We start from the raw sequence: 20558 nt of genomic DNA on the forward strand, positions 1-20558 counted from the left end.
TTGATTTTTTTAAATTCCCCATGTTAACTGAACAAATCTGTAGCTCACTGAAGAGGTGTCAACTGTGAATATGATGAACAAGCTACTTGAGCCCCAAGAGAAAAAAGTGGTGTTTTCTGAGTTATAATTGAGAAAGTATTTCTTAAAAAGACATTCTTAACTCAAAAATCAGTATTATGGGTGATGATCAACTTTCAATCTAGTTGCTTAGAATATACTTCTGTTTTTCTTGTCTGTGACTGACAGCTGCTTGTGTATACTAATTTTGATTGTTTTTTCAGTTATTTGCTTTGGCATTTAGGAAAGCACAGGGAATAGAAACACCTGAAGAAAGAAACTCAATCCTAGCAGCAGGGGGGGCTTGTCCTGGGAGTTTAAAAAAATAATAAAATCAAGTTAATACCATCTTTAATACCAGAAAAATATGACCTATGTTTTGTTCCGTCTGCACGGAGCCATCTGTGCTATGCAATGCAGTCTTCGCTCAGTAAAATGGGAGTTAAATCCTTTATGGTGGTTAAGGCATTGCCAGGATTTCCAAGTTAATGGGTGGAAAAGATCTGTAAGAGAGTCTGCTTTGAATTAGAGCAGCAGTTTTCAACCTCTATTGATTTGCGGACCCCTAAACACTTCCCAGGTGCAGACTCTTGTCTAGTGAATTTAGACCTATCAACAATAGCATTGCTTGCTTTCATATAATTTCATGGCATCAGAGTATTTTTCTGCGGCAGTGAGTTTGCAGACTGCTGAGTTACAGAACATGTTGCAAATGTTAGTTGCAGTGTCTGACCTGTGTGAATTTTGTGTTGACTCAAATTCTGACCTGTGTGAATTTTGTGTTGAGTCAAATGTAATGTTGCTTTTGTGCTGTGGGTTGCTGCTGGAGCAGACAGGGGTGGCATCCCCTGCCTGGCTTGCTGCTGTTGTGTGTTGCAAGAATGCTTGGTAAAAGTTGCAGTTTGCTTTGCTGAAATAGTTACTGGAAGTTTAAATGTTACTTTCAGGTGCGTTGGTGTGAGTGTGGTGTCCCGGGTTAAGGTCAAGCAGGTGTTGGAAACTGCAAGGTGTGGTGACATCAAAGGGCTTTTTGGTGTGCTGTGGGACAGGGCTGTGACTGGTCACTGGCATTGCTGTGCCACTGCTCTGTGGGGAGGGCTGCAAAGAACAATTCATGGTTTAGCCTGCGCAGAGGTCAGTCAGGTGCAGGTAGTGTGTCCTGTGCTTTTTAGGTTTGGAGATGCTCAAGCGTAGTCCTTGCAGTTGTGCCTGGGGATTATAGGGGCCTCCTTGCTAAGTTTGCAAGGTTTGCTGGTGCTGCAGGAACAGGGTGCCAGTGGGAGCGTTACCGAGGACACGTGCAGGGCATAGGTGTGTGTTTGGGCTCCTCAGGAACATGTCACACTCCTCCCAGCAGGTAGCTGCCACAAGGGAGCTGAATGGTAGCACGAGGGAGTTCAGCATGCCTGCAGAGTTGTGGTGCCGTGCAGAGGCAGACTTAGAAGGTGGAGAGTTGGGTGTCCCACTGGTTCACTCCTGGGTAGGAGCATGGGCATTGCTTTGGCTGACCTGAGCGGGTGCTCCTGACTCCAGTGCCCAGGAGAGGGGAAGATGCTGCTGTATGTTGGAGGCAGAGGCTGACACCCCAGCAGGTGCCAGCTGAAGTTCTCTGCTCTTTTTAAATTAGAAATCTGGTTTCAGTGTGTGGCTACTCACCGTAGCTTTGCAGCAGTGATTAAATGTGCAGCAGAGATAAAGATGGACTTGGTGCGCATCCATCTCTCGTGTGTCCAAAAGCATTGATGAAGCCAGGAGGAATTTCAGCAGTGTGCTTTGCCTCTATTGAAGGATGGAAAAGCACTCGTTAAAGTTGACATGCTGACTTTCTGTGGTTACTGTTAAGATTGCATCAAGATCTGTCTCACCCGGGTCTTTGGAAGAATGGCAGAAAGAAATTGGGAGAAAAGTCCTTGAGTATCATCTCTCTTTCCCAGCACTTGTGTGGGCAGGCTGGCCCTAGCCTGGGACCTTCACTTCTGTCTCTAGCACAGCCTGAGCCGCAGGCTTGTACTAAGTTGACCCACTCAGCTCGTTGCCTGGCTTGATTGTAGCCTTGGCAGTGATGGAGCTGCACAACCCACAAGCAAATGGCTTGTCCGGCAGCTAGCAGCATCTGCCTACTGTCTCTTTGGGGCTGAGTTGCTGCCGTGGCTCTGTGTGAAGCAGTAAGTCTGCAGGTGGAAGAGGCACCACTTGTGATGTGCGTGGTGTCGGGGAAGGGATTGTTTTGGGGATGCTGTCAGTGGCTGAACCACAGGGAAAGGGCAGCATGTCTCCAGTCCTGGAGGCTCCCCCATGTCCCTCTCCATTCTCTTCCTCATGGGGTGCAGGTGGGTGGAGTGCTGGGGTAGGGAGCATCAGGTAGGGTTGCAAGCAATGTTTTGTGTGAGTTCTTGATAGGGAACTTGTGTTGGTTACATACGGTATTGGACAGCTGTGAATGCTGCTGGAGATGGCACATACACACTGCTGTGGTCTTCAGAAAAAGAACAGTTTTATAGGTAATAAAATAGCAATGTAACTTGTATTAACTTTCAGAGGCTCATCAGAACTAATGCATTGGGGACTCATTTTTAATTTTCAGACATGCAGAATTTGACTTTTGTGTGTGAGAAATGAGCAGTGTTGAGTTGGATAGAGCAATCCAACAGAGTGTTGCATACTAGCCAAAGGATGGGGTGCCTTTTGGTTTGGAATTTTTTAGGAAAAAGTGAACAGATAATTCCTTGCACAGTAGTATCTCAGCACACTGGAAATCTCCAGGTTCTTTTTTCAGCTCTTGTAGGGCTTCTGGTGCTGAGTGCGCAGCAAGGCTCTTGCCCTGAGCCCCGCATGAAGCTTCCATGTTCCTCTTGTTTTGGAGGAGTGTATTAATGACTTTCCCTCTTGCTGTTGGTGGAAAGATAGAAACCTGCCTGTTGCCTGATGTGAGAAGGGCGAGGAGCGGGGTGGTTATCTCCCTTTTAATAGTTATTCTGCTTGACCTGATGTTACTTCGCTGTTTGGCTTTCCCAAGCACCTGTTCAGACTTCTTACTATTCTGGCTAATGTGGCGACTGCCCACAGATTTCTAAATAGCAGCAGTGAAACAAGTCGGATTCCTCTTAATTTTAGTTGGCTGTCCTTTCACAGTATGTGTGTGAGTATGTTTAGGAAGCTGGATTCACAACATAAAGGTTAGGAAGCCTCTCTGAAGGATAAGTTTGCAGGACCTGATGATTGAAGCATGAACCTTCCTCAGGGCATGGCTCTAAGTGTGGATATCAAGAAATAAATAAACACAAGATAAGTTTATTGCACTGCTAGTGTTCAAAAAAATCTGTTTTCATTTTTAGTAGGGATTCAGCAAAAGCAGTTGAAATTTTAAATGCAAATTAAAACTTAGTTATATCTGAACAGAACATTTATAATTTTTTTGTTTGTTTTGGAAAAATGGTTCAATTGGGCAGGGGGGATTTGCATGCTGAATACCACCTCGTTTTGAGGAGGTTATAGTCTTGGGTAAGTGGCATCTTTGCATTTAGACTAAGTGGGATTGTACCTTCTTCTCCTGTGGGTGAATCATAATTTCTGTGGAAGATTAAATTTGCAAGCCCCAGTTAAATGTTTGTTGCTTTTAAAGAAGCCCATGGAATTAAAACAACAACAACCAAACTAAAACAACCAACACGCAGGTGTTAGTAGTTACACATTTAATTCAACCCAAACTCCCAATTTTTAGCTGTTAAGGTTCTGATACGGTATTTACTCTTTCATCTGCAGGTACATGTTGTTCTCTAGTACTGCTTCATTCTGGTTACAACTTAAGCTGTAATGGATACAGTTTACGTATATAAATTAGAATAGCCAAGTTTCATTTTGCGAAGTTTGAGTCTGCTTTTCATTTCATGGATTTAGAAACTTCCATTTCTGAAAATGAACACTGTATTTATCAGATGTCTTGCTTGTGAACAATTTGTTTGATAATATATAGAGGAGTGCAAAAGTAAGGGTGAAAAGGGGGCAGATCTGATGACCTGGTTTTCAGTTTGGGTTTGTTTTTTTTTTTTTCTAGTTCTCTGGCATAAGAAGATACTTGTTGATACTTGTTTGTGAGACTTAGCAAAGTTCTGGTAATGCCTGTGTTGCTGTTCTTGCTTGAAACAATTAGTGCTGATTAAAAGAGCCAGATTTAAAGAGAGCTTGGTTTATCATTTAAAATGTATGCAAATAAGCAAGCATGAGAGTTTTTCCTCTGTTTCAGGCATCTGGCAGTGGTTTGAAATCTTCCGTATGTTTGTGTGTCTGTGGATTTCTCTCCACTGGGGATCTGGGTGAGATCGTACCCCTTCTTTCCCACTTCCTCCTCCTGCCTTCCTCAAACCTTGCTGTCAGGTGCATTTGTGGTTATTAGGATGCTGAAGTGCCAAAGCTTGCTATCACACTGCTGTTCAATCCATAAGGAAAATTATCTCCATTAAGAAAGTGAAACAGGGATGCTGTTAACCAGTTATCTTGGTGTCTGAGGCTTGGTGTTGTCACATCAGTATGTTCTTTATTTAAAATCCATACAGTTATAATACCTGAATTTGATAGAAATGCTTCAGGATATATGAATTGGCAAATGTAGTGCAATCAGCTTGCTCTATTTTAACCTTTCATGATATTTCCTACGTACGTGGTACCCTTTGCATTTGTAGGCTGCCACAGCCTGGAAGAAGGTACTAAAAACTAGCCAAAGACAACAAATACCCACAAGCATGTAGATAACAGAAGTTTGGCTTGTATCATAATCTCTGCTGTATTTTTTACTAGTGGATATTTAATTAGTGAGTATTTAACACTTCTGTGTGATAATGGTCCCAGATAAGAGGTAGTATACTTTTTCAGACATGAATGTAGGTCAGATGCCTGTTTGCTTTTCACTGCAGTGCTGAAGCTGAAGGAAGACTGGAGCGGTGGGGGGACAAAGAGCATGTTCCCTGGTCCCCAGCAGCGCAGGCTGGCTGTGGGTTTCCAGCAGGCTTCTCCGACTTCTGTGTTTGACTTGAAGCTTACCATAAAGTCTTACCATAAAGTTAGTTAAGTGCCAGTGCGATTATTATTCTGGTGAGGGTGGTGATGGTTTCAGCAGATACGCCATGCAGGTGTTGTGGTTTGGGTGGGTTTTTTTACATACATACTCCAGTTGGGTTTACTCCTTTCCCTGTGCAGGGATTTATTCCTGTAAGTTTTCTCACAGCAGAGCACAGAGGGCTGCTGCTCTGCCTGCATGAGTGCAGGTTCAGCATCGCAGCCTCTTTCTGTAAAGGCTTAAAGCTCCTATGCTTGGTAATGCTACTTTGTATGGAGGAAGCTTTGATTGATGACCTCTTTTTGCTTGGCTTCAAATACTTCTTAAGCTATGAAGTAGATATAATTTAATTTTCTTTCCATTTAATGTTTTTTCAACCGATTTGGTTTTGATTTCAGAAAAGCTTCTTTAAAACAAGAATCTTTGCTAATGAGAATTTATTTTTTGGCTTTCATCACAAGCAGTTATTAATTTCAGTTCTTGACTTTGCTTCAGTGTTGCTCTTACTCTCATCTCCGTTTTGTCTTTCCATGCACCATTCACAAGTAAAGATAATTTCCCAATTCCTGTTGTCTTTCCTTCTATCTGTATTTGTTCATTTCTCAGTGGATGAGTGTTGGAGCTGAGTGAAATAATGAACAGTGGATCTTCTTTCCACCCTCCCATCCTTGAGAGTGGGATGGTGGTAGGACTGGTACTTTTAACCACCTCTGACTGTCAGCAGCAGTAACTGTATGAGAGTTGCAGCCATCACTGCTTCGTTTCTATGACCGGAGTTAAAGGATCTGGACCACCCTGTGATAGGAGCTGTATGGGCTCGGGACAGAAGGATAAGCCTGAGCTCAGAGTGCCGAGGTTGAAGCTGCTCTGCTTTGTCTTAAACTGTAAGTTAACTCAGTGAGGTTGAACTTTAGCTGGAGGGAAGCACCATCTCGTGAAAACTTTTGGGATAGCTTTAGCAATGCCCTTCCAGACTAGTTCTGGGAGTGCTCCTAATAGAGAGCATTTGCCCCAGTTGCTGCCCCTCCTTTGCAAGGGCAGAGGGTGAATAACCTGTTGTGTGATGGTGAAATGGCAGGAGTTGGGAGTGTCATGTTCTAGGCATGGCACACCTGTGATACCAACTGTGTGGTTGGTTGTCTAAGTAGATACTACTTTAAGAAGATTGTTTGGCCCAGCCTAATCCAGGTGCCTTCAAATGTCATCTGCCCCTCAAGTTTGCTTTGTTCATTTGTTTTGGGTTTTTTTGGTTTTAGTTTTGTTTTTTTTTTTTTCCTGGTGTGAAGAGCTGTTGATCTTCAGCCAGTTCAGCCATATCTGGGAGAGGGTTGGTGGCTCATAGGGATTAGGTGAATTCATTGTCATGTCATCCTGTTCGGGGAAAAAAAAAAAAAAGATCATTTAACTTTAAGGAAAAAAAGGTGGTATTGGGGAAGACAGTGGACTGACGACCCTCACTAGGCTCGCAGTTCTAATTAATAAGTAGGTATTAGGAACAGCTTGTTTGCAATCCTGGGGGTAGTTGGGCTGCAGAAGCACAAGAGTTGCTGCCCCAGCAATGAGAAGGTTTGAAGCTTATGGGGCAGAGCTGTTGCTGCCTTCTGCCCCTGGCACTGATGTATGTGCCGGCTCGTGTGTGGGGTGTGACTTATCTGGCAGCTACTAGTGTGGTGAGATCTGCTTACGAGATATTGCATGCTCAGCCGAAAAGACTCTTAGTGTCATTGTTTATATTGTATTGTTTAATTATCGTTTGGATGTGGCTGCCTCTTAATTTTCTTCCTTGGCTTTGATTCTATCCACTTTGTGCCTGAAACAGGCTTGGCAGGATCTTCTTCCATTATTCTTGGGGGTCAGTGGCTTCCTTCTTGCTTTTCTCCATCCTTCTTGCACACAATCTCTTTTGGTGCCCCAGCCTTTCTCCAAAAGCATGTTCTGTCCCTTGCTTCATTGAATAATGTCATGTTTATAATTAAGTCAGGAATAAACTATAATAGGGCTATTTTTGCCAAGCATTTCCATGATGGCTTTCCAAAGCAGGTCTGAATTTGAAGTGTGCAGGACTACGATGCCTGCAGCTTGGTGTTTGGACTCTGGGCAGCTAGGCTCTTTTGGTACATGGTACTGAAAGTGTTGGCCTGCAACAGTATATATGTCTGCCCCTTTGCATGCAGTTTGGTTTTACTGTGGCTCTGCCAAGATGGTCGCATCCCCAGTCACGCTGTTGGGGCATATGGGGTGTCTGCAGCCCACCATGCTGTGCTGGAGGTGATGGTACTGCTCTAGTTGTTACACAGAGATGACCAGTGCTGCAAGAAAGGTGCACCCGGTGGCTATCAGCATATGTGTGTGTTTGTGGACTTGTGCTTTGTGTCACTTCTTCCAGCAAAATTAATGGATTGAACAGCAGCTTCAAGTGATGTAGCCAAGAGTGGTTACTGGACGAGCATTATTTCTGTTGCTTTTTAATGATGTGGTTGTTTTAAAAGGAAGAAGATTGATGAGAGACAGTCAAGGACCGACCATATGCATACAATAATAAATTCACTTACAAACGTAAGCTTTCTTTGCTTGATTGATGATCTTAAAGGTCTTTTCCAACCTAAATGATTCTGTGATTCTACATGTTTCATATTTGCCTTATGGTGAGAATTTCAGGAGGGTAGAGATACTGCTGTAGTTGTCTTGTCTGTGAGAAAGCCTGCTTTCTCATGAAGTACTGAAAGCCGGTGCTCAGCTTCACTTAGTGAATTGCAAAGGCTGGTGTGTTTGGCATAGTACAAATTCAGGAGGTAGTTTTCAAGGTAGAAGTGTTTAATCCTTCTGCTGAACCTTGGCTTGTGACCCCTTCCTCAGTGATCAGTGGTCATTTGAGGTCTTGCATTGGTGGAGAGGATTTGATTAAAAACATCCACAAGTACGTTTTTGTTCTTTCCAAAAACAGGACAAAGTGATCTGGAATGCTGTGTATCCTCTAGAGTTTAGGCTATCGCTTGTCCCATCTGAACAGCAAATTAATGCCAAACAGTTGATAACAGAGCAGACAGTGCTGACTCCTTTTAGGACAACCTCTAACAATACACAAACCGTGATGTTGCTCACTGATGGAGCAAGGCACTGTCCTTCCCTTCCTCACTAAACCTCTTGCGTGCTTTGAATTTCATCAGTGTATCTCCACTGGAGTTACAACATGGTACCTAACTGATATGCAGTGGCTCACAAGTTTTGTTGTTATTTAAACGCTTGAACATTTCCATGCTCTTTAGGTAAACATTCAGTACTGTGACCATGTGTAGGGATTACATCTGAAGTTCATTGTGTTTAAAAAAAACCTTGAGCTTTCCCTAGCTCACAGAAAAGTCATCGTTACTGCAGGGCTCAATTTTTGGCCATTGGGATATATTAGCAGTTTGATCTTGGCATAGTAAACATTAGTTGTCATAGGAATGAAATTTGTTGTATTCTGACCCAAGAAATACATGGCTTGGGGGCTATAATTCTAGCATCACATAGCAGAATTTAAAGGAAGAGACTCACTGTACCTGGAAATGAAAATAACTGCTGCTTTCACTCCTCTGCTAGTTTTTTTTAATGTTACGAATTTTAGAACTCCTTAGCAGAATTTTTTTTTTTCCTGTGGAAATGTAAAGGCATCTCTGGCCTGATGCTAGGATTTAGGGAGAGTAGAGAGGAAAATAGTGCAAGACGGTGACTTGCTGCAGTGCATCCTATTGCAAAGGCTCTTACTCAGGACATCGGAACATGGTGCTTCCCAGTCTGCCTCTTCGACCTGCTAGTGGGGCCTTTGTGGTGGGTGATGATGAGGCCAACATCTGACTGCTAGTGCCAGGGAAGGGAGAGAGAGCAAACTGGGGAGGAATGAGAATAGCTGTGGACTGCTCAGAAAGAGAGATAACTGTTCAGGCATTGTCTGAATCGTTTTCTTGAAAGCCACGTTTTCATCAGGCGCCTGTGTGGGGCATTAGAGGATGACAAAGAGTTGATTTAAATGCAGACTTGCCTCTAGGCAGGGGTTGTGGGTGTCCCTCAGGTGGATCAGTGTGAATGGCTTTGGCAAATCTCCAGCATAGTTTTACTGCTCCATCCAGCTGACTGTGCTCAGGTTACAGTTGTCAGTAAGATGCACATACATTGTGTGTGTACTGTGCACTGCATTTGAGATAATCAGTTATGAGATACATGTGCCCCTTAAAGCCTACGGTTGAAAAATGTGTAAAAAAAAAATTGAGGCAAAAGTCACATTTATAAGAAGAACACAACCTGGGAACAGACAAAAAAAAGGGGGTTTTGCATTTGAAAGCGCATCTGCATTTTAAAAGCACCAGCAAAGGCAGCACCTTTGGTTCCCCTGCTCACGGATGGATATTTTTGTTCCAGAAAGCCCATGTCTTTGGTACGGTGGAGGCATGGAGGCTGCAGTGCAGTGGCAGAGCGAGAGTCTGCAGCCCCCTGTCCAGTGCTCTTTCACGTTCCTTGTTCCTGAGCTCCTGCTCAGCGATAAGTTACTGTGTGGCTTTTGATGACTGAGAAGAATTTCAGCAATGTAGTCTGTAACGTCATTACCTGCTTTTTTTCATGTAACAGAGGAGTTTATCCTTTTGTATTTTCTTTAACCACGTGAAGAAAACCCATAAAACTCAACCTGAAGCGGAATATACCTTTTATTAGAGAGGTCTGTTGCATTTTAGTTGGTAGGATGTTGAACTGTGAAATTGCAAGAGACATACCTTGGGAAGGGTGGTGAGCAGGATGGAGAAGTGAAGTGAGAAGGTGTGTATTTGTGCTATGACAGCTTTAATGAGGAGCATATTGCTGATGCTTATCAGCAAGAATAATACCTGCAGCTCTTCTTAGAGCTCTTAAAATGCTGAACCCACCTGGGACATGTCGTGGGCTGGTGCCAGTAAACAGGCAGGATACTTCACATGTGGGCACAGGGACTCCTGTATCCTGTGAAAACCTATTGTACCCTGTCTTGGCTCAATTAGTCACAACACCAGTAAGCTCCTGAATCCTCTTCTTGGCAGAGGTCCTGCTGGTAGTGCAGCAACCAGCCAGAGAGTGTGCGTACTTAGCAAACAGCATAGGATCTGCTCTCCGCTCTTCGATAGCGAGACAGAAATGGCATTAAGCAGCGTTAGGTTTTTGTGTGTTGAAAGATTTTTGACGTTCTCGTGATTGCTGCGCAGCTGTGGGAAACGGAGTGGGTTTAGGTGACTGTTTCTACAGAGTTGATACTTGTGAGCGGGTTTTGGAGACAGGCGAAGCCCGTGTGTCCGTCTCCTGGAGGAGGGGCAACTGCCATTGTGCTCCTTTTCTCCTGCTCTGTAGTTTTGGGCAGAGCAATGGCAGTTCTGCTCATATAAACTAAAAATTAGGACATAAGGTTTTTCTCTGATTGTACCTGCCTTTGGTTTCAAATACTTTATGGTGAAGCTTTTTCCTGAGCACATCTGAGAAGCAGGGAAATTACGAGCTTGTACATACCAACTTTTTCTTTTTTTTTTTTTTTGTCAATTGATAAACACTTAAATTTGCTGTTCTCATCACCTTCTTCCAGTCAGGAATATTTCGTTGTCTCTTACTACTACTTTTTCTGTACACTGCAACCTTTGAAATGAACAAATTGGTGTTAGTGAAGTAATGGGGGCTAGCAGTGACTCCAAATATTTACCTGCTCAGATGTGTGAAGTTTGAGTGCAGTCATTTACCAGAGGTCATGTTCCTTACTAAAAAATAACAAAAAAACCTCTCAAACCCCAGTTTATTGTTTTGTTCTTTCAGAAGGATGGGGAGAACTATCCTGTTCTTTGAAGGTGTAGGAGCCACTAAGTAAAATCAGGACTTGCTTTTTAATGTAAATGTCTCTGGTGGCCAGATGTAATCTGCACACAGGGGGGAGGCAAATCTCTTTAAAAGCATCTGGAGCTTTAGTGATTTCTTGTGTTCTGGTTTTTCCCCAAAGATCCGAGCCAAGAAGAAACCTACTCCAGTGAAGTATGAAGTTGGGGATCTTGTTTGGGCCAAGTTCAACAGACGCCCATGGTGGCCATGCACAATTTGTCATGACCCAGTGCTGGACTGTCACTCAAAAATGAAAGGTACTGTATCTATTCAGACCATGAAGTGGAGGCGTTGTGTTTGGCAAGGTGCTGCAGTTTTTAATTAATTTAAAAAACATTCCTGGCCCTTGAAAGGTATGAAGAAATAGACTCTGCTGTGGAAGACCTGGATCTATAAAGTAGACCTAGATCAGGGAGGTGACAGTAGGAAGATGGGACTGAGGCTGATGGAAGTGACACAGGTAGTTTTTTGGACATGTAGGCTTTCCTTCTCAGAGTATAGGAAGGATGAGTAGCTGGGCTGAGCTCAGGGCAGTGCAGAAGAACAAGCAACCTCTCAAAAAGGGATGCAGAGAAAGAGCAGAGAAAAAGGAGGTGTATCAGAGAGGTAAGGACAGAGATGTGCAACGGGTGGGCAAGTAGAGCTGGGGAAGCCTGGAGTGTGTGAAGACATGGACAGTCAGCCAGGCTTGGAGAATGGGAGGCTGGAGAGGCTGAGAAGCGGGGTGTGGGGTAGCACAGTGTAGCTGCTGAATGCCTGAAGGTGTGATGGGAATGTGTGTGAGGAAGTGAAATTTTTTTGGTCTTGTTTGGCACAAGGAAGCAAGGGGCTGTTTATGGGGAAATACTGGGAAAACCTGGAGATGGAGCCACATAATGTGAAAGTTTAGGGCATAGTGTGTCAGAGAGACTAAGAGGCAGCTGAGTGTGAGGGGAAGAGATGGGGGAAATGAGAGCTGTGTGTGCATGAGCACAAGGGAGAGCCGGGACGGAAGAGAGTCTTTCAAGCTCAATGCAGAGAGTGATGGAGAGAACAGAGGGGAAGTGATTGTTTGGTTTTCTTTTAGGATCATACTAGCTGCCATGGGGAGACTGCCACAAATGAAAAGGCTTATTTATTTCTTCTTGGTATCCCTTTCTGATTCTTTTTGTTCTGTAGGCAACTGAAACCTCTTGAACTGGTGCTGTCTGCTGCTGACAGCTCTGTAGACTGGTGAGATTACCACTCACCAATGTATTTCTCTCCATTTTTTGTGGCCCTTGCCAGCTTAAGAACCAAGTGCTGAGAGCGGGTAGACTTTTTTGGAGTGGCCATCAGCTCAGAGCCCTGTGCTCTTTCTCTAGAGACATGAAGTAGCTTTTCCTACATTGTGCTCACATCATCCCCAAGTCTGGTTGCTGTAGTCTTCCTTGCTATTTGTCTGCCTTCCCCTTCATCCTTTGGGAGGCATTCATCCTCATTCTAGATAATACTGAATGTGCTGTTTTAAATAGTCCCTTTTGAGCTCTCAAATTCCTGTTGAAGATGTTGCTGGAAGATATGCCAGACATATATTCTCCCCCTTGCATCCTTCCCCATGAAGTGTTGGACAGGATTTAATGTATATAGCTGTCCAGTAATTCCCCCTCACCCTGTGTATAAGGATTTCTAAGAAAGGAATTCTGCAGGGAGGAAACATGCTATTAACAAATTCCAGCAAGGTCTGATCTCCAGCTACACGATAGACTCTCCCATCATGTTTTATCTGTGTTCAAACCAATAGAGCTCTGGGGAAAATTGCATTTTCCAGTTGTGGCTGTATGTAATCTGCTCGTCTCCCCTCCCTGGTGCTGAGGTGGCAGAGCCGGGTGCATCTGAACTCTGGTGCTTTTGGGCAGGGGGAGCTGCTGGGGCTCTGCGTGCACCATAGGGAGCACAGTCCTCCTGCCTTGGCTCTCCTGTTGCCAAGGGAACAAGCCCTTCAAAATAAGGCAGGTCGCTTCAAACTCATCACTTGTGCAAAAACCTCTTCTTGTCTTAGGTTTAAGGCATGGTGTTTTGTTTAAAGCAGTTCGCTTTTCTCAGCAAGCTCTTGACGTGAAGATTTTTGGAGCTGGAAGGTTGAGGCTCAGTGGCTTGAGTCCCAGTACCGTCAATGGGATGGATGAAGTCCATCATCTTTACCCTTGGTTTGGTGTTGCCCTGTTCGTTATTTGTCATCCTCTCAGTGGTCTTGGTCAGAATCTCAGTGTCAGCATCACTAAAGGCCAGGCTGCTGCACTGTGCTGGCACTCCTGGAAGAGGCAGCACGAACCAAATGGGCTGCGAAGTCTAGGCTATGTGTTCAGAGGGTGAAGGTGTTCCCAAGAGAACGTGAAGCACACATTGCAGCAAAATGCAGGGAGAAGTTTATATCCCTTGTTCGAGCCTTGTTTGCTCTGTTCTAATGCTTGTAACCTGTACTTTTTCACCAGCACACCCAGTACTGGTTCAGTTCTTAATTGTACCATGTCTGTTCAGCATTCTCGCACAGAAAGCACCTTTGAAAAATCTTTGATTGTGCCTTTATGATTGAGTTTCTTCTCTTGCTCTGCACCTTCGTGCCTGAAGTATGGAGATACTCATTGCAGCTTATGTTTTGTCATGTTGCACCTAGTCCTTGTAGAGTGTTTGTGCATGTGTGTACTTACTTAAATACTGCTGTTAATGTTTTATGTTCTAAATAAGAGTTTGTTTTGTAACAAAGCATTGAGCAAGATGGGATATATCATGGTGGGGGGAGGTTCAACCCGTATGAGTAAATCCTATCCAGAAGGATGTCATTTCTGGGTGTTGCCAGCACGCTGTTGCCTTTTCCCAATGGTCGACTGGACTGTTTAATCATTAATCAGGGAGTAGCAAAAATGAAAATGTCCTGCCTAGTATGTTTTGTCTTTTAAGGAAAAAACATACTTAGATATTTTTTCAATTTTTTTTGCAACCAAACTGTAGTCTTTGGTCTAGGGAGATGACCTATCTTAGACCTGTTAATCAATTGTTTGTAAGAAAAAAAAAATTTTTAGAAATAGAGATTAGCAACACAGAACATAGACAGCAGAGATCAAAGGGGTCTCCTTAGTTCTGAGTAGAAATCCCCAGAAATGGCATTCATGTGGGAATGTTATTAAGCAAAAAGTCGTTGAAAATTAACTGGCAAATTGTTACTGCTTTCTGTGATTCTTTTTGTGTGTCTCTATTCTGTTATATGCAAAGGGTTAATTATGTTAAATTTCTCAAAATAGTTTCCAATCGGAGACCATACCGAGAGTACTATGTGGATGCCTTAGGAGAACCTTCAGAGAAAACCTGGGTTGCTGGGAAAGCTATTGTACTCTTTGAAGGAAGACATCAGTTTGAAGAGCTGCCTGTTCTTCGGAGAAGAGGAAAGCAAAAGGAAAAAGGCTACAAACATAAGGTGAAAGATCTGTTTTCTCTAATATGTTTTTGATTCTTTGAATCTGCACAGTACAAAGTATTCCTTTATGCCTGGAATTGCACTTCAACAGCATTCTTTTGTGGCAGTCACTGCAGCAACGCGGCCAGGGAAGTGATTCTTTGCATCCTTACAACGAGCATAGTTTATAAGCTGCCAGGAGTTTCTAGGCTCTCTTTTATGTCGGGGTGTGGCCTGCTGCTTTTATTGCCCTAGACAGCTCTGAGAGGCAGAGGAGTCAGGTCTCTGCCGGTGTGAGATTTGTTCAGCAGCGCAGCCCTCTCCTGATGTCTATTACAGCATGCTTCTAAATAACTTCCTGTGCTCTCTGGCAGCCTCTTTTGGCTGATCTGAAGCAGAGGTGGAGTTGCACGCTTCACTAGGTCACTGACTGAGATAAAGCAGTGGGGCTTTTAGCCCTGCTTCAGTAATTCTCTGTATAGAAACCTGTGAGGACTTATAATTTGACTTGGAAAATGCTTTGTCAGTGAGCCTGCGGGAATGAGTTTTGTGGTTCATCGCATCATCTCCGTTTCCAAACATAACAGCCCTGAGCAGTTGTAGCCAGTATAATGTAATGTGACACAGGGGTCTGGTCTACATCTTTAGGAAGGTGACTGGAGAAATTAACTTTTTAGAATTGCTAAAGTGAAGAAGTACAGAGGCTACTGCGTTACTGTAAGAGAGCAGATAGTCATACTAGGCAATAGTGTCTGGTTTTTCTTTTTCCAAGAGGTTTATTAGCAGTTAAGTACTTAACCCATGTTAATGCAAAACCATCAGATTAAACGTGCTCTTGCAGATGTGAGCCCCCAGGTGTAATGCTTATTGGGTTTTCCTTTTCCAAGGGCATGTTCGGTATCTTGTCTAAGGACTTCTCTCCTTGTGTTTCCAGCCTGCTAACAATTAGTTACATGCTCCCAAGTAACTTTCCTGGTCCTAGAAGTGCTGCGTGGCTAGAATCTCATCCTATATGTAAATGGCAGTGCCAGTGTGGATGCAGTAGAGGGAATCAAGTGTTTGTTACTCACATAAATGTCCAGGTTTGCATCCCTGGAAGCCAAGATCTGATGCAAAGCTGAGAGTATTTGGCTGGTTTGCTATAAGGCTCCATAAAACTTTAATCTGCTGGGATGAGATTTTGTTGGTGTGTTGGTTTTTTTTAAAGGGAAAAGTGTCAGAAATTTGAGTTGTTCCTCCTGCCTTGGAATTGGTTTTGATTTTAGGAGCAGTTGTGCAGCCTTTGATTTGCTGTTGTACAGCCAAAAACTACACATGCAGATAAGAAACAAGTTTCATGCTGGTTTTAGACATTAGCAGAGGTTCCTGTCCAGTATGCAGAGTGCTTTTTGTTTTATATTAAAGGTACAGAGTTAAAACTGGGAGACTTCTCAGTAATGGACATCTTGAATTTGATAGAGTACATTTTAGATATGTGTGTGTGTATCTCATGTTTGTACCAAGGTGAGTTGATGGAGAAGGAAGATTGAATCGTGCTCCGAGTTCAAGGGATGCAGGAAGAATAAAGAATGAGCAAAAGCAAACAAGTCTGCTCAAATATTTTGAGGAGAATGATGCTGCATTTGTCCTGAGAGGCTTGTTGGCTGTTGCTTTGCATTTCTGTGCCAGGGATCCATACCATATGCATTCCCCTTTACCAGGCTGTTGTGTTCCGGGTGTGCTGGGATGTGAGGACATCTGGTTCCTGGGAGACCTGTGCTTGCAGGGACCTTTTTGCTGTTTTGGGAATGCACAGGGATTTTTATTAGGCTCAGCAGGAGTGCAGGATACTTATCCAGGAGCAGTATTTTCTGTGTCCACTAGGCACAGTCTCTGGGGATCTATGTGATTGTCTTAAAGATGCAAAATGCAGGACTGTCACTCTGTTCCGTGCCTTGTGCACCTCAATCTCACTTTTAATTTGTTGGTTACCCACTCAAATTTTTTCTTTCTCTTTTTTTTGTCTCCTCCAACTTTAAGGTTCCCCAAAGATTTATGGCTAAATGGGAAGTCAGTGTTGGACAGGCAGAAGACATTCTTCTCGGTGGGCCAGAGGATCAAAAGTGCAGCCAGAATTCCAGCGAGCTGGATAGTGAGAAGGAATTGCAGTCGGAATACTATGCCAATGGCCCTGGAGTGGAAAGGGACAGGCAGCTGAATGGCTGTTTTAAATCCTTGGCATTTAACTCCAGACACCCAGCCAGTGAAAAAGGAAAATTGCACATTAAGCCACATGTGAAAAAAAGCTCTGACAGCAGAAAAAGGACTAGAGTAAAAAAGAGTGGTGCAAGAGGGGAAGCATCTAGGGCAGAAATCAAAGAAAAAATGCCAGAGAGCATAGTTAGAAACATGATTGTTGGGGACCTACCAGATAAACATGCGTCTCATGAACTTCGCCGGATTGCCAACAGCCTAACAGCATCCAGTAGCACCAGGGAAAACCATTTGCTTTCCTCCTTTGGAGAAAGACGTTTTGAAAAGACACCTTTGAAACCGGGCTATGAGAATCGTAAAAGTGATGCTCTGAAGAACACTCTCCAAGGGGATTTGTTTTCCAGTGCATCTTTGGAGAGAGAGAAGAGCTCCCTGGGCATTTTGTGCAGTTCCAAATTACAAATACACTATTCTGCATCTGATGCTGGTATTGAGAAAAAGCAAACTGAATTGGATTCATCCTCTTCCCTCTCAGATGGTGGGAACAGTGATGTAGATACCATGGACCAAAGTTCAGAGAGAGCCTCTAGTGCTCTTGAAGTTAGTGATTCTTCAGATAAAGTGGAGAAGGAATTTCCTATGACGTCAAGTGGAAACATTAAGCTTTCCATGTATCTTTCTCAGAAGAGCAACAGAAGGGCCAGGAAGAAGTCATACAGAGATCGCAAACCTCTGGGAGGTTCACTAACCAGCAGGCTTGATGCTGAATTTGCAGATCGGGAGCTCGAAGTAGGCTTCTCTGATGCTGAGATGTCATTGACGGCTCTTGAGCGCTCTTCGGATGTGAGAAATGACAATCTTTCCCTAGCAAACAAGCACACTACTCCCCAAAGTGTTTCCAAGGACAGCTCCTGGCCTGCTGTTGTAAATCAAGCAATCTTAAAACCTAAAAGCGTGAAATTGCCCCGAATCAGGAGTATAAAATGCAAACATAAAGAAAAAGTTGCTGGGTTGGAGCATTCTCGTGCAGAAGAGGAGGGTGGCATGAATCGCTGCTCTTCTGATACCAAAGGTTTCTCTGGCCTTCAGAGAGATTCTCTTCAGAGAAGCGGGAAAGTTGATGGTCAGAAACTGTTAAACAACATGCATGAGAAACCCAGGGATTCTGCTGAAATAGAAACGGCTGTGGTGAAACATGTCTTGTCAGAGCTGAAGGAGCTGTCTTACCGGTCCATGAATGATGATGCTAGTGACTCTGGCGCTCCAAAGGCCACAGTACCTTTACTTTTCTCTTCCGCCTCTGGTCATGGTCGTTTGCCTATTGAGCCAGATTACAAATTCAGCACCTTGTTAATGATGTTGAAGGATATGCATGACAGTAAGACAAAAGAGCAGCAACTGATGACTAGTCAAAATATAGTCCCATTTCGAAATACCAGCACAGCTGATGGTTCTGGAAGCAATTCCACGAGTGGTCTGAAGTCCTTGTCTATTGTAGGTCCCCCATATAAAATAGAAAAAAATGGAGATTGTGTCCAGGAAACAGTAAATCCAAACTCCGCTATAAGCAACTCCTCATTTTCACGCAATCCTCCAACCAAGTTGACGGGGATTGGTACTAGTAAAAGGGAGCCCGCAAGTACTGCTGTTTCTGGGACAAATGGCACAAATTGCGTGCCCAAACGCAACTGTTCAAAATCTAAGCAGTCATCAAAGCTTGGAGATAAAACATTTTCAAACAGAAAGGACTTAAAACCAGGAGGGCCAAGTAAGTTGCTAAGTCGGTTATCCAGAGATTCAGGAGAACATGCATTCCGTGTTCATGGTTCGGTTACCAGTCCTCTAGGTAATGAAGCAGAAGATACTGAGAGGAAAGAGTCTGTTGCTTTAACAGAACATTCAACTGATGAAGACTCTGCCTGTTTATCTGATGACAATTTAGGTCGTATTGGAAGGAGACCTGAAGCTGGTAGAAATATTGAGAGCTGCACTTCTGCTGAAAATGGGGAGAGTCCAGACTTGGATTCAGAGGCAAATAGTGAGAGCTCTCTTGGTGATGAGTCTAATGATATAAATCACGTAGCACCCAAAAAGCGATGGCAGCGTTTTAACCAAAGCAGTGCTAGATCTAATAAGCACATCAGTAGATCTAGGGAACAAGGAAACTTGGAGAGTGCCTTTGGCCTGAATTCTCGTGGCTTTTCACTGAAGGGAAATGAGTGCTTGGGACGTAGGCATTCCCCTCATTCAAAGGTGCTTGAGGGAGACCTGACAGATCAGGACTATGAGAATCATTTAGACTTAGTTGAGAAACGTTTGAATGTATGTGGTAAGCCAAACAACAGTGTGATGGACTCAGAAACAGAGCTTGGCAACTTTGCTCCCCAGTCTGAATTCTCTGCACAAGGTAAGGGAGCTGGACTTGCGCCAGAGTGTGTATTTGTATACATTTTATACTTTTTCATTTAAAATATAAGTTATGGAACTTGGGGCTGTTTGACAACATGGAGATGTATACATCTGAGCTGAAGAAAGCGTGATATGTTGGTTTTGGGTTCTCTGTAAGCATGGAGAACAAAGCAGGCAGAGCAATTACGGGATTTTGCTTAGCTTTTTGGTCAGAAAGTTTAAATACATTACAAATCATTAGTTCCTCCACAGTGAAAGGTAAAATAAGCATCCTTCAGAGTTTGGATTTTTTTTTTTTTTTTTGTTAAACTTAGACCTTCATAATGTGTTCCTTAGAGCCACATGCTTGGTGTTAGCTGGGTAGATCAGCGCTAGAAAGTTGTGGGAAACTAAGCTTCAATAGCTGCTCTTACTTTTTTTTGCCCTAGTGCTGTTTGACATAGAGTCTGTCTTTGGTTTGTTCTGTAGGATTTCCTTGAGACAAAGTGTTGGGGTTTTTTTGGCGTTTTAGTGTGGAATTTTATTAGCTGCTAATAACGAATTGGGGAACCCCACAGATTTCCTAATTTACAGCTCTGGTGTTGGTTGCCTGAGGGGTGAAGGGGAGAACAGAAGAGAGGGAAGCTGCCAGGGAGCCTGGGCTGGAGGTGGTTCTGGAAGATGGCAGGCAGAAGTAAGGCAGCATCACTGGAAGGGAGATGGCCTAGGAAGGAGACTGCTTCTGAGGACCGCAAGGTCAGACAGCCGTGCCTCTCCCATAGAGATGGGGCCATTTGGTTAAAGCCAAAAAAAAAAGTGTGTGTGTGTGGAGGGAATAGGTCCAGCAGAACCACATTTAACACATACCGTCCTCAGGCTTCTGCAAAGAATCTGGGGAAGCAAACCTTAATGAAAACAAAAAAATTAATTTTTTACCTAGATCACCAAACTAAATTGCTCTAATTTATTTGCAGTTATTGTAGATTAATGTAACTTGACAGAATTTTGAACCTCTGCATTTTGTCACTTACGTGTTCCCTCAGTGCACATTTTGGTGTATTTTGCTATTAGTGGTTGCTGGAGGTTGCCTGCACCTCTGTTTCAGCGTGGAAAAGGCAGCTCTTGGCTTGGTGGTCAAAGGACCTGCCCAAGGCAAGTCACAGCAGGCACAGAAGACGAGCCCATAGGGTGTAACAAAGGGGGTAAAAGTTCCGGTTTGAAATCATGACAAGCTTAATCATTCACTGACTCCTCTGGCTGTGGCTGTGTGTTTTTGAGGACTTAAGTCTTCACAGAGCAGGTAAGAGGATGCACATTGTTCTGGGGCTGTCAAGGCTCTGCCGCAGGAATGTCGCGGCCTGCTAGAGGGAGCAAGTTCCTCATTTGCACTAAGATGCAGCTGGGTTCTCATGGCTTCATGATGGTTTTGCAGTTGAAGCATCCCTGTAGTATTGCTATGTGAGATGAAGATACAAGTCTACAGAGAGAGCTAGAGAAGAAGAGCTGCTGAGAGGTACTAATGTTAGGAGAGAAGCGGCAGGGGAAGGCAGCAGCAGGCTCCTGGGTGAGGTGGCATTGGTGGAGAGGAAC

The 20558-nt window shown here is 43.7% G+C and overlaps 1 protein-coding gene across 3 annotated transcripts in view; it reads left to right on the plus strand.

Annotated features, from left to right (window-relative positions):
* NSD1 (nuclear receptor binding SET domain protein 1) overlaps window positions 1-20558 on the plus strand; it is a 63429-nt gene that overhangs the window by 7529 nt on the left and 35342 nt on the right. For 2 of the 3 annotated variants that reach the window (XM_052771954.1, XM_052771955.1), the window contains exons 3-5: window positions 11097-11232; window positions 14236-14408; window positions 16407-18987. In XM_052771954.1, the coding sequence (XP_052627914.1) occupies window positions 11097-11232; window positions 14236-14408; window positions 16407-18987 (2890 nt within the window). The remainder of the gene's footprint in view (window positions 1-11096; window positions 11233-14235; window positions 14409-16406; window positions 18988-20558) is intronic. The other variant, XM_052771956.1, reaches the window with a different exon arrangement.

The sequence above is a fragment of the Harpia harpyja genome, chromosome 20 (genome assembly GCF_026419915.1).
Source record: "Harpia harpyja isolate bHarHar1 chromosome 20, bHarHar1 primary haplotype, whole genome shotgun sequence".
NCBI classification, from domain to species: domain Eukaryota; kingdom Metazoa; phylum Chordata; class Aves; order Accipitriformes; family Accipitridae; genus Harpia; species Harpia harpyja.